Genomic DNA, 13,321 nt, shown 5'->3' with positions numbered 1-13,321 from the left:
AAACTAGATGCATATCTCCTTGAGATAGGCATATAAAGATATGGTTGGCTATAAAATAAGCCAGGTGAATACCTAGCAGGGCCTCCGCGTGTGCGGATCGCCGGACTTGATGGACCGAAGGTCTGATCCGGAGATGGCGCTTCTTATGTTCTTATGTTCTTATGTTCTTATTGGAAGGAACAGTGATGGAACTCGAAGACAGAATCCGAGCACAGGAGAAGATTCTAGTGGAGTACAGCCCAAACGACGAGGTCAAGAAACTAGAAATGTTCATAGAGGAAGCTCATCAGCACCACGTAGAGATCCCAGGGCTGGAAAACTGTACTCAGGAAACCCATGTGAGGAGAGAAGACACCCATGCAAACCCAGAAGAAACCGAAGACGAGGTAGGAGACAACCGCACACCAGGAGGAATAGTGAGAGCACAGGAAGACATCGCCCCACCCAAAGAACAGGAAACAATTTCAAGAGTATCATTGGAGGAAGAAGACTGGCCCTACTCCAAGGACGTGGACCTACGCCCCCCAAGGAACTCCCGAATAAAGAAGATGGGGATCATCGTAGGCGACTCCATTATACGACATGTGGACAGCCACACCGCAGGAGGAAGAGTCGTCACCTGTCTGCCTGGAGCAAGAGTGAAGGATGTGACCAACAGGATCTCCAGGATCATAGATGGCGCAGGGAGAGAGGACACCGCTGTGCTTATCCACGTGGGAACAAATGATGTGAGCGGGCGGAAGTATGACAGGGAAGAGCTGAAGGGCCAGCTCCGCTCACTCGGAAGACAACTGAAGATCAGGGAGGTGAAGGTGGCCTTCTCTGAGATCCTCCCAGTACCAAGAGCGGATGGAAAGAGACAAGGGGAATTGCAAGTAATCAACGCCTGGATGAGACGATGGTGCGAAGAAGAAGGCTTCGACTTCGTGCGCAACTGGACGGCGTTCTGGGGAAAAAGCAAGTACTACAGAAGGGATGGACTACACCTCATCAAGGAAGGAGCACGAGTTTTGGCAGGCAACATGAAGAAGGCAATCGAGAAGGCTTTAAACTGAAAGATAGGGGAAAGCCGACAGTCGACCACCGGTCGATGGCACGGATAGCAGGATGCCCTGGCGAAGAAGCCAAGGACTACTACTCCTACACAAGAGAAGACGACCTCACAGCCAATAAGGGAGAAAAAGCAGGAATGGACAACTCAGACACAGGAGAGGACGAACACACAGCAAACAAGGGTGATAACACAGGAGCAGTAAAGGATACCGTAATTGAAACTATAGGGACGGCCAAGAGTAGAAGGTCCAAAAAGGTAACACGAAGGGAACTTAGATGTATGTATACGAATGCTAGAAGCCTAGGTAACAAAATGGGGGAACTAGAGACAATAGCGAGACATGACATATTGGATATCATTTGCATAACAGAAACATGGTGGAATGAAGAAAACAAATGGGACACAGTACTTCAGGGATACAAACTGTATAGAAGAGATCGAGTAGGGCAGAAAGGTGGAGGTATTGCTCTATATGTTAAGGAGGGAATAGATTCTGTTGAAATGGTTACAACAGAAATGAAAGAGAAGCTTGAGTCACTCTGGATCAAAATTCCTGGTCAATATGGCGCAGATACGAAAATTGGCCTTTACTATCGTCCTCCAGGACAGGCGGAGGAAACTGACTCAGAAATGATGGAGGAAATCAAACAAGAATGCAAGACGGGCAATGTAATTATATTGGGAGACTTCAATTTCCCAGGGATAGACTGGAAACTAGCAACCTCCAACTGCGGCAAGGAGGCCAAGTTCCTGGAGGTGCTAGGGGATTGCTTCCTGGAACAAATGGTAAAAGAGCCGACAAGAGGCAACGCCACCTTGGACTTGGTCCTTAATGGCCTCACGGGACCGATAACAGAAGTGGAAGTCGTGGTTCCACTGGGAACGAGTGATCACAATGTAATCAACTTTAAACTTGACATCGGGAAAGGGAAACATGCCAAAACCTTAACCACTACCTTAAACTTTAAAAAGGGTAAATACGATCGCATGAGGGCCATGGTAGAAAAACGACTAGAGAAGATGGTGGACAAACTTGAAACGGTAGATCAGGCATGGTCCCTACTGAAAAATACTATCACAGAAGCACAAGATCTCTACATTCCGAGGATTTCCAAAGATCAGAGAACAAAGAGCAAAAGAGAACCGGCATGGCTTACCATACAGGTGAAGGAAGCCATAAAAGAAAAGAAGGACTCTTTCAAAAAATGGAAATGCATAAAGACAACCGAAGCCTGGAACAAACATAAAGATGATCAGAAGAAATGTCACAAGGCGGTGAGGGATGCCAAACAGGATTATGAGGAAAAAATAGCCCAGGAGGCCAAAAACTTCAAGCCCTTCTTTAGATACGTGAAAGGGAAAAAACCTGCAAAAGAGGCAGTGGGACCCCTGGACGACCAGGGAAGAAAAGGGTACATCAAGGAAGATAAACAAATCGCAGACAAACTAAATTCCTTCTTTGCGTCTGTCTTTACGAAGGAAGACACCTCAACAATACCTGAAGCAGAGAAAGTGTTTCCAGGAGAAATAGAAGACAGCCTCACCACAGTTGAAGTGGACTTAGACCAGATATACTATCAGATCGACAAACTTAAAAGTGACAAATCCCCTGGACCGGATGGAATTCACCCGAGAGTCTTAAAGGAATTGAAGGTTGAAATCGGAGAGTTATTGCAAAAACTTGCAAACCTGACAATCAGAACTGGACAGATACCGGACGACTGGAGGATAGCGAACGTCACGCCAATTTTCAAAAAAGGATCGAGAGGAGAACCGGGCAACTATAGGCCTGTGAGTCTTACGTCGGTCCCCGGCAAGATGGTTGAAGCACTGATCAAGGATAGCATAGTCCGGCACTTGGACGCACACGACTTGATGAAACCCAGTCAACATGGATTCAGGAAAGGGAAATCGTGTTTGACGAATTTACTCCAATTTTTTGAGACCGTGAACGAGCAAATTGATAGTGGGAAGCCTGTGGACATAATATACTTGGACTTCCAGAAAGCGTTCGACAAAGTTCCACACGAAAGACTTCTCAGGAAACTACAAAGCCATGGCATAGAGGGAGATATACAAAGATGGATAGGCAAATGGCTGGAAAACCGAAAGCAGAGAGTGGGCATAAATGGGAAGTTCTCCGACTGGGAGAAAGTGACTAGTGGAGTACCCCAGGGCTCGGTACTTGGGCCGATCCTTTTTAATATTTATATCAATGACCTGGAGGAAGGAACATCCAGTGAGATCATCAAGTTTGCAGACGATACAAAACTATGCCGGGCGATCAGATCGCAGGAGGATAGAGAGAAACTCCAGAGCGACTTGTGTCGGTTAGAAACATGGGCGGAGAAATGGCAGATGAAGTTCAATGTGGAGAAATGCAAGGTAATGCATTTAGGAAATAAGAATAAGGAATACGAGTATACAATGTCAGGTGCAACTCTGGGGAAGAGTGAACAAGAAAAGGACCTGGGTGTACTGATAGATAGGACCCTGAAGCCGTCGGCACAATGCGCGGCAGCGGCAAAGAAGGCAAATAGAATGTTGGGCATGATAAAGAAAGGAATCTCGAGTAGATCGGAGAAAGTTATAATGCCGCTTTATAGGGCAATGGTCAGACCACACTTGGAATACTGCATCCAACATTGGTCTCCCTACCTAAAGAAGGATATAAAACTGCTGGAGAGGGTGCAGAGACGAGCGACAAAACTGGTGAAGGGTATGGAGAGACTGGAATATGAGGATAGACTTATAACACTAGGATTGTTCTCCCTTGAGAAAAGGAGACTGCGTGGGGATATGATCGAGACCTTCAAAATACTGAAAGGAATCGACAAAATAGAGCAGAGAAGATTATTTACACTGTCCAATTTGACACGGACTAGAGGACATGTAATGAAGCTAAGGGGGGGCAAGTTCAGGACTAATATCAGGAAGTTCTGCTTCACTCAGAGGGTGGTTGACGCCTGGAATGCCCTCCCAGAGGAGATTATTGAGGAATCGACCGTCCTAGGCTTCAAGAGCAAACTAGATGCATATCTCCTTAAGAGAGGCATATAAAGATATGGTGGACTATAAATTACGCCAGGTGTACACCTGGCAGGGCCTCCGCGTGTGCGGATCGCCGGACTTGATGGACCGAAGGTCTGATCCGGAGATGGCAGTTCTTATGTTCTTATGTTCTTATGTTCTTGATTGAGGGATACAGATAGAAGTAAGGATAAGTTTTTTAGGGCAGGGAACACTTGACAGGTCATGGACCTGATGGGCCGCCGCGGGTGCGGACCGCTGGGCGCGATGGACCTCTGGTCTGATCCCGGTGGAGGCAACTTTTTATGTTCTTATGTTTTCTAATCTTAGCAACTTATTTGCTTTTTTGGCTGCTGCTGCACATGGGCAGAAAGTTTCAGTTTATTGTCTATAATGACACTCAGATCTTTTGCTTGAGTGTTGACCCCCAAGGTAGACCCTAGCATCTCGTAACTATGATTTGGATTATTCTTCCCAATGTGCATCATTTTGCATTTGTCCACATTAATTTTCATCTGCCATTTGAATGCCCAGTCTTCCAATTTCCTAAGGTCTTCCTGCAGTTTTTCACAGTCCACATGCGTTTTAACAATTTTCAACATTTTAGTATTGTCTGCAAATTTAATCACCTCACTTGTAGTTCCAATTTCCAGATCATTTATAAATAAGTTAAATAGTACTGGTCCAAGTACAGATCCTTGTGGCACTCCACTAGTTACCCTCCTCCAATGAGAAAAATGGCCATTTAACCCTATACTCTGTTTTCTATCCAATAACTAATTCCTAATCCACAAACTTACATTGCTTCCTATCCTAGGAAGATAGCGAACATCACGCCAATTTTCAAAAAAGGATCAAGAGGAGAACCGGGCAACTACAGACCTGTGAGTCTTACGTTTGTCCCTGGAAAGATGGTTGAAGCACTGATTAAAGATAGCATAGTCCGGCACTTGGATACACACGACCTGATGAGAGCCAGTCAACATGGCTTCAGGAAAGGGAAATCATGTTTGACGAATATACTTCAATTTTTTGAGACCGTGAACAAACAAATTGATAGTGGAGAACCAGTGGACATAATATACTTGGACTTCCAGAAAGCGTTCGACAAGGTTCCACATGAAAGATTTCTCAGGAAACTACAAAGCCATGGAATAGAGGGAGATATACTAAGATGGATAGGCAAATGGCCGGAGAACAAAAAGCAGAGAGTGGGCATAAATGGGAAGTTCTCAGACTGGGAGAAAGTGACTAGTGCTGTGCCCCGTACTTGGGCCCATCTTATTTAATATTTTCATCAATGAAGGAACATCCAGTGAGATCATCAAGTTTGCAGATGACATAAAGCTATGCCGGGCAATCAGATCGCTGAAGGATAGTGAGGAACTCCAGAGTGACTTGTTTCAGTTAGAGAAATGGGCGGAGAAATGGCAGATGAAGTTTAATGTGGAAAAGTACAAAGTAAGGCATTTAGGCAGAAAGAACAAGGAACATGAGTATAGAATGTCAGGTGCAACTCTGGGTAAGAGCGAACAAGAAAAGGACCTGGGTGTACTGATAGATAGGACCCTGAAACTGTCGGCACAATGTGCGGCGGTGGCAAAGAAAGCAAACAGAATGTTAGGCATGATAAAGAAAGGAATCACGAGTAGATCGGAGAAAGTCATAATGCCGCTTTATAGAGCAATGGTCAGACCGCACTTGGAATACTGTGTCCAACATTGGTCTCCCAACCTAAAGAAGGATATAAAACTGCTGGAGAGGGTGCAGAGACGAGCAATGAAGCTAATAAAAGGTATGGAGAACTTGGAATACGAGGAACGACTTAGGAGACTGGGACTGTTCTCCCTTGGGAAAAGGAGACTGCGAGGGGATATGATCGAGTCCTTCAAAATACTGAAAGGAATCAACAAAATAGAGCAGAAAAAACTATTTACATTGTCCAATTTGACATGGACAAGAGGACACGGAATGAAGCTAAGGGGGGACAAGTTCAGGACAAACATCAGGAAGTTCTGCTTCACGCAGAGAGTGGTTGACACCTGGAATGCTCTCCCAGAGGAGGTTATTGCGGAATCGACCGTCCTAGGATTTAAAAGCAAACTAGATGCACATCTCCTTACGAGAGGCATAGAGGGATATGGGTGAATAAAATTACGCCAGGGGCCTCTCATGAGGAACTTTGTTAAAAGCTTTCTGAAAATCTAGACACACTGGCCCTGATTCTCTAAAAGTGCGTCCCGATTTTAGGCAGCTGTAGGCGTCCTACAGCTGTCTAATCAGCCAATCGGAATGCACGTTTTTAAAAAAAAAATGCTCCCCAGGCAGGCCGCCTATATTGAAGGCGAGGCCTGCAAGACACCAAGGCCCTGATTCTGTATAGGACGCCCGGGAGAGGCGTCCTATTCCGAATCGGCCTAAACTAAACCCCGATTCTGTAACCAGCGTCCATGTTACAGACGCGGGTTAGAGAATCGGGTTAGATTAGACACGGCCCGCTATACTTATCGCGGCAAGGGATCTCTCTGCCGCTATAAGTATAGCGGGCCGTGGCCCCCTGACCGATCACTGGCAGGAGGGTGCCCAAACCCTCCTGCCCGAAGACGCACCCCCCTCCCCGACACTACCGACCGCCCCCCCCGACACTACCGATCGCCCCCCCCCGACAATATCGGTCGCTGGCAGGAGGGTGCCCAATCCCTCCTGCCCGAAGACGCACCCCCCCGGCGCTAACAACCGCCACTCCACCAAACCTGTTCTTACAGATGGGTCTTGCACGTCGAGCAAGCAAGCACGCCTCGTCGAAATGAGGCGGGCCCGCCCCTTCCCGGCCCATCCCGCCGAAGCCTAAGGCCTGATTGGCCCAGGCTCTAGAAGCCTGGACCAATCAGGCCTTAGGAATAGCAGGTCCGCCCATCCCTACTAAGTCTAAGGTCTGATTGGCCAATCAGGCCTTAGATTAAGAAGTCAAGCCATTCCAGATCTTGGGGCCTTGGTAAGCAAAAGAACGCTCAATTAAGTGCAAACATTTATATGTAAAACAGAGGAAAAAATATAACTTATAACGTGTACTTCTAGCAGATATAAAAGAATTAGAAATGTTAAATGCGAAAACTAAGCTAGAGAAATTGAGACAAAATATAGCTTTATAAATCATACACACTATCTTGAATTGTATCTGTTTTTTAACTGGTAGCTAGTGAAGATCAGATAACAAGGTACTAACTCTCTCCAATGTATTAGTCCAAAGAATCAGCTTAGTGGCTGTATTCTGCAGTAACTGAAGTGTCTTATTCATCTTATCAGATAAGGGAATTCAGTAGTCTAGACAGGAGAGCAATATAGCCTGGCAACACTCCTACAACTACAAATGATTGTATCCTTCTTAACTGCCTCAACAAGGCTGCTCAACAGTAAGATTAAAGTTTATTATGAAACCAAGGATCTTGACAAAATTATGTATTTTAAGTGATTCACCTGAAATAAGCATTGTTTGTTTTACCAAAAGTTGGCTATAATCCCTAAACCACACTACCAAAACCCTTTCACCTCTCGCCTAGACTACTGCAACTTGCTTTTTACAGGTGTTCCACGTAACCATCTCTCTCCCCTTTAATCATTCACAATTACGCTGTATGACTTATATTTCATCAGAGTCGCTATGCTCACATTACTCGTCTCCTCAAGTCACTTCATTGGTTCCCTATCCATTCAAACTCATCTTATTGACTTACAAGTGCCTTCACTCCTCAGCTTTGCAATATCTCTCCTCTCTTATCACTCTCTATACTTCTCCTCAGAAACTGATCATTGGGTAAGTCTCTCCTATCTGTACCCTTCTCTTTTTCTGCCAACTCCAGACTACATTCTTTCTCTCTTGCTGTACCATATGCCTGGAACAGACTGCCTGAGTCAGTACATCAAGCACAGTCCCTGGCAGTATTCAAATCTGGGCTAAAAGCCCACTTTTTCAAGGTTGCTTTTAACTCCTAATCCTCACTCGCTTGATTAGTACCCATACCTGAGAAACTCCCTATTTGTCCTGTTGTAAACTCTATTGAGCAGGGACTGTGTCTTGAATGTTAACATAAGAACATAAGAATAGCTTTACTGGGTCAGACCAATGGTCTATCAAGCCCAGTAGCCCTTTCTCATGATGGCCAATCCAAGTCACTAGTACCTGGCCAAAACCCAAGATCCAGGGCAAACAGTGGCTTCCCCCATAACAAATTATGGACTTTTCCTCCAGGAACTTGTCCAAATCTTTCTTCAAACCAGTTACGCTATCTGTTCTTACCACAACCTCTGGCAATGTATTGAAGAGTTTAACTATTCTATGAGTGAAAAAAATTTCCTCCTATTGGTTTTAAAAATATTTCCCTGTAATTTCAAGTGTTCCTTAGACTTTGTAATTTTTGACAGAGTGAAAAATCAATCCACTTGTACCCATTCTATTCCACTCAGGATTCTGTAGACTTCAATCATATCTCCCCTCAGCCGTCTCTTTTCCAAGCTGAAGAGCCCTAACCATTTTAGTCTTTCACTTTGCATTTGTCCACATTAAATTTCATCTGCCATTTGGACACCCAGTCTTCCAATTTCCTAACATCTGCCTGCAATTTTTCACAATCCGCAGGTGTTTTAACAACTTTGAACAGTTTGGCGTCATCTGCAAATTTAATCACTTCACTCGTTGTTCCAATTTCCAGATCATTTATAAATAAGTTAAAAAGCACCAGTCCCAGTACAGACCCCTGTGGCACTCCACTGTTTACTATCCTCCATTGAGAAAGATGACCATCTAAACCAGGGGTGCCCAATACATCGATCGCGATCAACCGGTAGTTCAGGAAGGCAACGTGAGTCGATTGTGGAGCCCATCCCGGGCTTCGTGATAGACTCGTGTTGCCATCCTGATCTACCGGGCCGATCAGCCTTTCTCTTTGTTCTCCCTAGGGCCTTTTAGCTGGGCGGTCCGCCCAGCTGTCATCTGCTGCTGCCGCCGCTGCTGAACATAAAAAAAAACCCAGCTTGGAGATTTCAGCCCATAGCGAACTTATTCTCCGGGCTCTAACGTGTACGTGCCAGCTTCTCTTCTCTTCCCTCCGAAACCGGAAGTTAAGTCCGGGGGGGGGGGGGGAGAAGGGAAGCCGGCACGCACATGTTGAGAGTCCTGAAGCAAACGTTCGCTACGGGCTAAGGTGGGAGACAGGTCAGTGAAGCATTTGCTCTTCTTGCTGCCGGGTCCTGCCTACTTTCTGTTTCTGCGAAGGCAGGACCCGGCAGCATTTCCCCCAATAGGTCAATTGCGATGCTGGTCAGCCGAAGCAGAGAGAACTTGGGGCAGTGCCGGCTTTCGGGCCTGTTATTGGTGGCGGTTTGGGTCCTGGTTCCCGATGGCAGTTTGGATCCTGGTCCCCAATGGCAGTGGCAGTGGCTTGGGGGAGGGCAGGGAGAAAGAAAGAAAAAGGGCAGGCAGGGAGACAGAAGGAAAGAAGAGAAACAGAAAAAAAAGAAAGGGAGGCAGAGAGAAAGAAAGGGCAGTGAGAGAGGAAGGAAAAGTTGGGGGAGGTTAATGAGGTCTGGAGGAGAGGAAGCATACAGGCTAAAAGAAGGGAAGAAAGATTGGATGCACAGACAGAAGAAGAAAGTGCAACCAGAGACTCATGAAATCACCAGACAAGGTAGGAAAAATGATTTTATTTTAAATTTAGTGATCAAAATGTGTCTGAATTTATATCTGCTGTCTATATTTTACATTAAGGTCCCCTTTTACTAAACCGCAATAGAGGTTTTTAGCGCAGGGAGCCTATGAGCGTCGAGAGCAGCACTGGGCATTCAGCGCAGCTCCCTGCGCTAAAAACTGCTATCGTGGTTTAGTAAAAAGGGAGGGGGTATTTGTCTATTTTTGTATGGTTGTTACTGAGGTGATAGTGCATAGAGTCATCTGCTTTGACCTCTTTGAAAAACCCTGGAATAGGAATGATAATTAACATTTTCTATGCGTACAGTGTGCTTTGTGTTTTTTAAAAATTTTATTGTTGGTAGATCATTTTGACTTGGTCATTTTAAAAGTAGCTCGCAAGCCCAAAAAGTGTGGGCACCCCTGATCTAAACCTATCCTCTGTTTTCTATCCGATAACCAATTCCTAATGCACAACTGAACTTTGCCACCTATCCCATGACTCTAATTTTCTCAGGAGCCTCTCGTGAGGAACTTTATCAAAAGCTGTCTGAAAATCTAGATACACTACATCAACCAGCTCACCTTTATCCACATGTTTATTCACACCTTCAAAGATGTCAAGCAAATTGGTGAGGCAAGATCTCCCTCGGCTGAACCCATGCTGACTCCGTCTCATTAAATCATGTTTGTCTACGTGTTCCACAATTTTATTTTTTTATAATTCTTTCTACCATTTTGTCTGGCACTGAAGTCAGGCTTACCGGTCTGTAATTTCCTGGAACCCTTTTTAAAAACCAGTGTTATTGGTCACCCTCCAATCTTCAGGTACTACAGACGATTTTAGCGACAGGTTACAGATCACTAACAGCAGGTCAGCAATTTCATGTTTGTGTTATTTTAGTACCCTGGGATGTATACCATCAGGTCCAGTTGATTTATTACTTTTTAATTTGTCAGTTTGGCTTAGTACATCTTCCAGATTCACCAAGATTTCTTTCAGTTCCTTTGCATCATCACCCTTGAAAAACATTTCCGGTTCAGGTAGATATCTTATATCTTATTCCGTAAAGACTGAAGCAAAGAATTCATTCAGTCTCTCCGCTATGGCCTTATCCTCCCTGAGTGCCCCTTTTGCTCCTTGATCATCCAACAGTCCCACGGATTCCCTCACAAGTTTTCTGCTTCTGATGTACCTATAAAAATGTTTTAATATACAGCGTTGTTTATGTATAGCAGTGCTATAGAAATTATAAGTAGTATTAGTGTTTTACTTTTCAACTTCAAAAAATTCTTTTAGGCACAATTACTTAATTTTTCATCTATTTCTTCCAAATTGTCCAAGGTATCATGAAAGATATTCCTCTCAGAGCATAATAAAAAGATATCGCCCACATAAAAATACAGTGAGATATCTAGATATTTAAATTTATCACCCAAAGCCCTCAAATACCCAATACATAATGATGAGGACAGCAGTAAACCCTACAAAATGATATCCAGGATCACTATTAGCACCCTTGAACATGTTGAGTCATATGAAGATGGAGGGCATAGGGAGACGTTAAATATGGACAAAAAAAAAACAACAACCAGGCACATAGGGATGGAGGGGAGGAGTTGGACACTGGGGAGGATCTGAAGGCAAGGGATATAGAGTAGAAGAGAGATGCTGTACATGAAAGGAAACACAGAAATGGAGGGGAAATGGACACAGAGATGGATAGGAGATGCTGGACAATGGCAGGGATAAGAAATGGTTTGCACAGTGGATTGAGAATCAGGGAAACTGAGGGGAAGATTCTCAAACCTCGCCAGTAAAATACAGCAAGTCGATGTAGTGGCAGTAGTGGGGGTGATTTTTATTTTTATGGGTGATTCTCAGCATAAGAGCATGCAAATTATATGCACACCATCTGTGCGTAGAATCGCCAGTAAAGAGCAGGAGGAACTGTGCCTAGTGATTGCTCAGAACAGCAATTGCTAAACACAGCTTCTCCCTCCTGTTAAAGCTGCTCTCCCTGCCCCAGTCAACTAAACTGCAGGTCTCCCCGAGACTTGCCTCAGCAGATTACCGGTAACTGTCAGGGAGAACAGCAGAAAGAAAAGTTCCCCCTTTTCCACAGCTGCCCGGACCCCCCAAGACAGGAGAGATGCCCATCTCCCACCATCAGCCACCCCATGAAAAACTGCAGACACCCATGGCAGGAGGGATGCCCACTACCTCTCGCAGTTGGCCACCCCCGACAACTGCAGACACCAGCAGCAGGAGGGATGCCCACTCCCTCCCGCCGCCAGGTTCCTTGCCCCTGATAACTCCCCCCCATACCCCTGAAAACCCCCCTGACAACCTCCCCATACCCCCAACACCCCCACCCCCATACCTTTAGGATGAAGGCTAGACAGAGGGATGCCTACTTCCTCTGGCTGGTAGGCCCACCTCTTCAACATGGTGGGCCTTCCCCTTTCCAGTATATCCTGGAATGTGCCGGGAAGGGGCCTAATGCTCTAATTGGCTCAGGCACTTAAGGTCCCTCCTATAGGCATCTGGGCCAATCAGGGACTTAGGCCCCTTCCCGGTGCCCGCTAACATAGGACAACGAGGTTAGAGAATCACCCAGCGATGATAGAAAAATCACTCGGAGTGTTTGTTTAAATATTAATGACCTTGTTGTAATATATTTGCATAGCAGAGTCAGAATCTTCCAGAAAGTTCAGAAAAGACCATGGTAAGCCATTTTGATAACTAGCTGATAAAATACTTCGACACTAAACTAGCTGGAACCGGTGTAGCGACCAATGTGAAAGGCACAATAGGTTTTGAGAATCTTCCTCTGGGTTTGATTCCTGCTCAGGTCTTTGTGACTTGGCAAATCAGTTAATTGTCCATTTCCCCAAGTACAAAAAGCTTAGATTTAAGCCCACTAAGGCATATTATAATATGCCTGTATATAATATGTAAACTGCTATGGTGGTACCACATAACGGCAGTATACCAAATGCATTACCATTATCCTTACCTTGCTCTGCTTATAAGCAAGTCAAGCACCAAAAGAAATACTTCACAAATGGTACCATCTGAGCTACAGGATTTTGGATCATCGGTGAAGACCTGGCACCATCTGGAAACTTTAACATTAAAGACAATTAGACCTAACAGTTAGGCAGTGGTCCCCATACCTCAGGAAGACGCAAAAACTGTATGGACTCATATCTATTCCAGAAGACTAAAGAGTGAAATATATTTTTCTCTTTGTATTTTCCCAAGTTGCATGTTTTTTTATTTATTTGAAGTGCTGTGAAATACAGAAATGGTACAGTTTAGGGGGTGCATGAAAGAGGAGTGGGACTTGGGCATGATTGTATGTGATGTTCTTAAGGTGGCCAAACAGTTTGAAAAGGTGACAGTGAAAGCTAAAAGGATGCTAGGGAGAGGTATGGCCAGTAGGAAAAGGAGGTATTGATGCCCTTTTATAAGACTCTGGTGAGACCTCATTTAGAATTTTGTGTACAATTCTGGAGGCCACACCTTCAAAAAGATATAAAAAGGATGG

At 44.9% G+C, this 13,321-nt stretch overlaps 1 protein-coding gene across 3 annotated transcripts in view; it reads right to left on the bottom strand.

The window, feature by feature from the left end:
- The window catches only part of SLC4A3 (solute carrier family 4 member 3), a 198,634-nt gene that overhangs the window by 18,390 nt on the left and 166,923 nt on the right, over positions 1 to 13,321 (bottom strand). Inside the window, exon 19 of one of the 3 annotated variants that reach the window (XM_033945913.1) lies at positions 12,788 to 12,896. The exons of the other annotated variants lie outside the window; for them this stretch is intronic. Within the exon in view, the coding sequence (XP_033801804.1) occupies positions 12,798 to 12,896 (99 nt within the window). The 3' untranslated portion in view covers positions 12,788 to 12,797. The remainder of the gene's footprint in view (positions 1 to 12,787; positions 12,897 to 13,321) is intronic. 3 annotated transcript variants of the gene reach the window in all.

The sequence above is a fragment of the Geotrypetes seraphini genome, chromosome 5 (genome assembly GCF_902459505.1).
Source record: "Geotrypetes seraphini chromosome 5, aGeoSer1.1, whole genome shotgun sequence".
Lineage (NCBI taxonomy): Eukaryota > Metazoa > Chordata > Amphibia > Gymnophiona > Dermophiidae > Geotrypetes > Geotrypetes seraphini.
The sequence above is the reverse complement of the archived record's forward strand: the minus strand, read 5'-3'. Positions and strand labels throughout refer to the sequence as shown.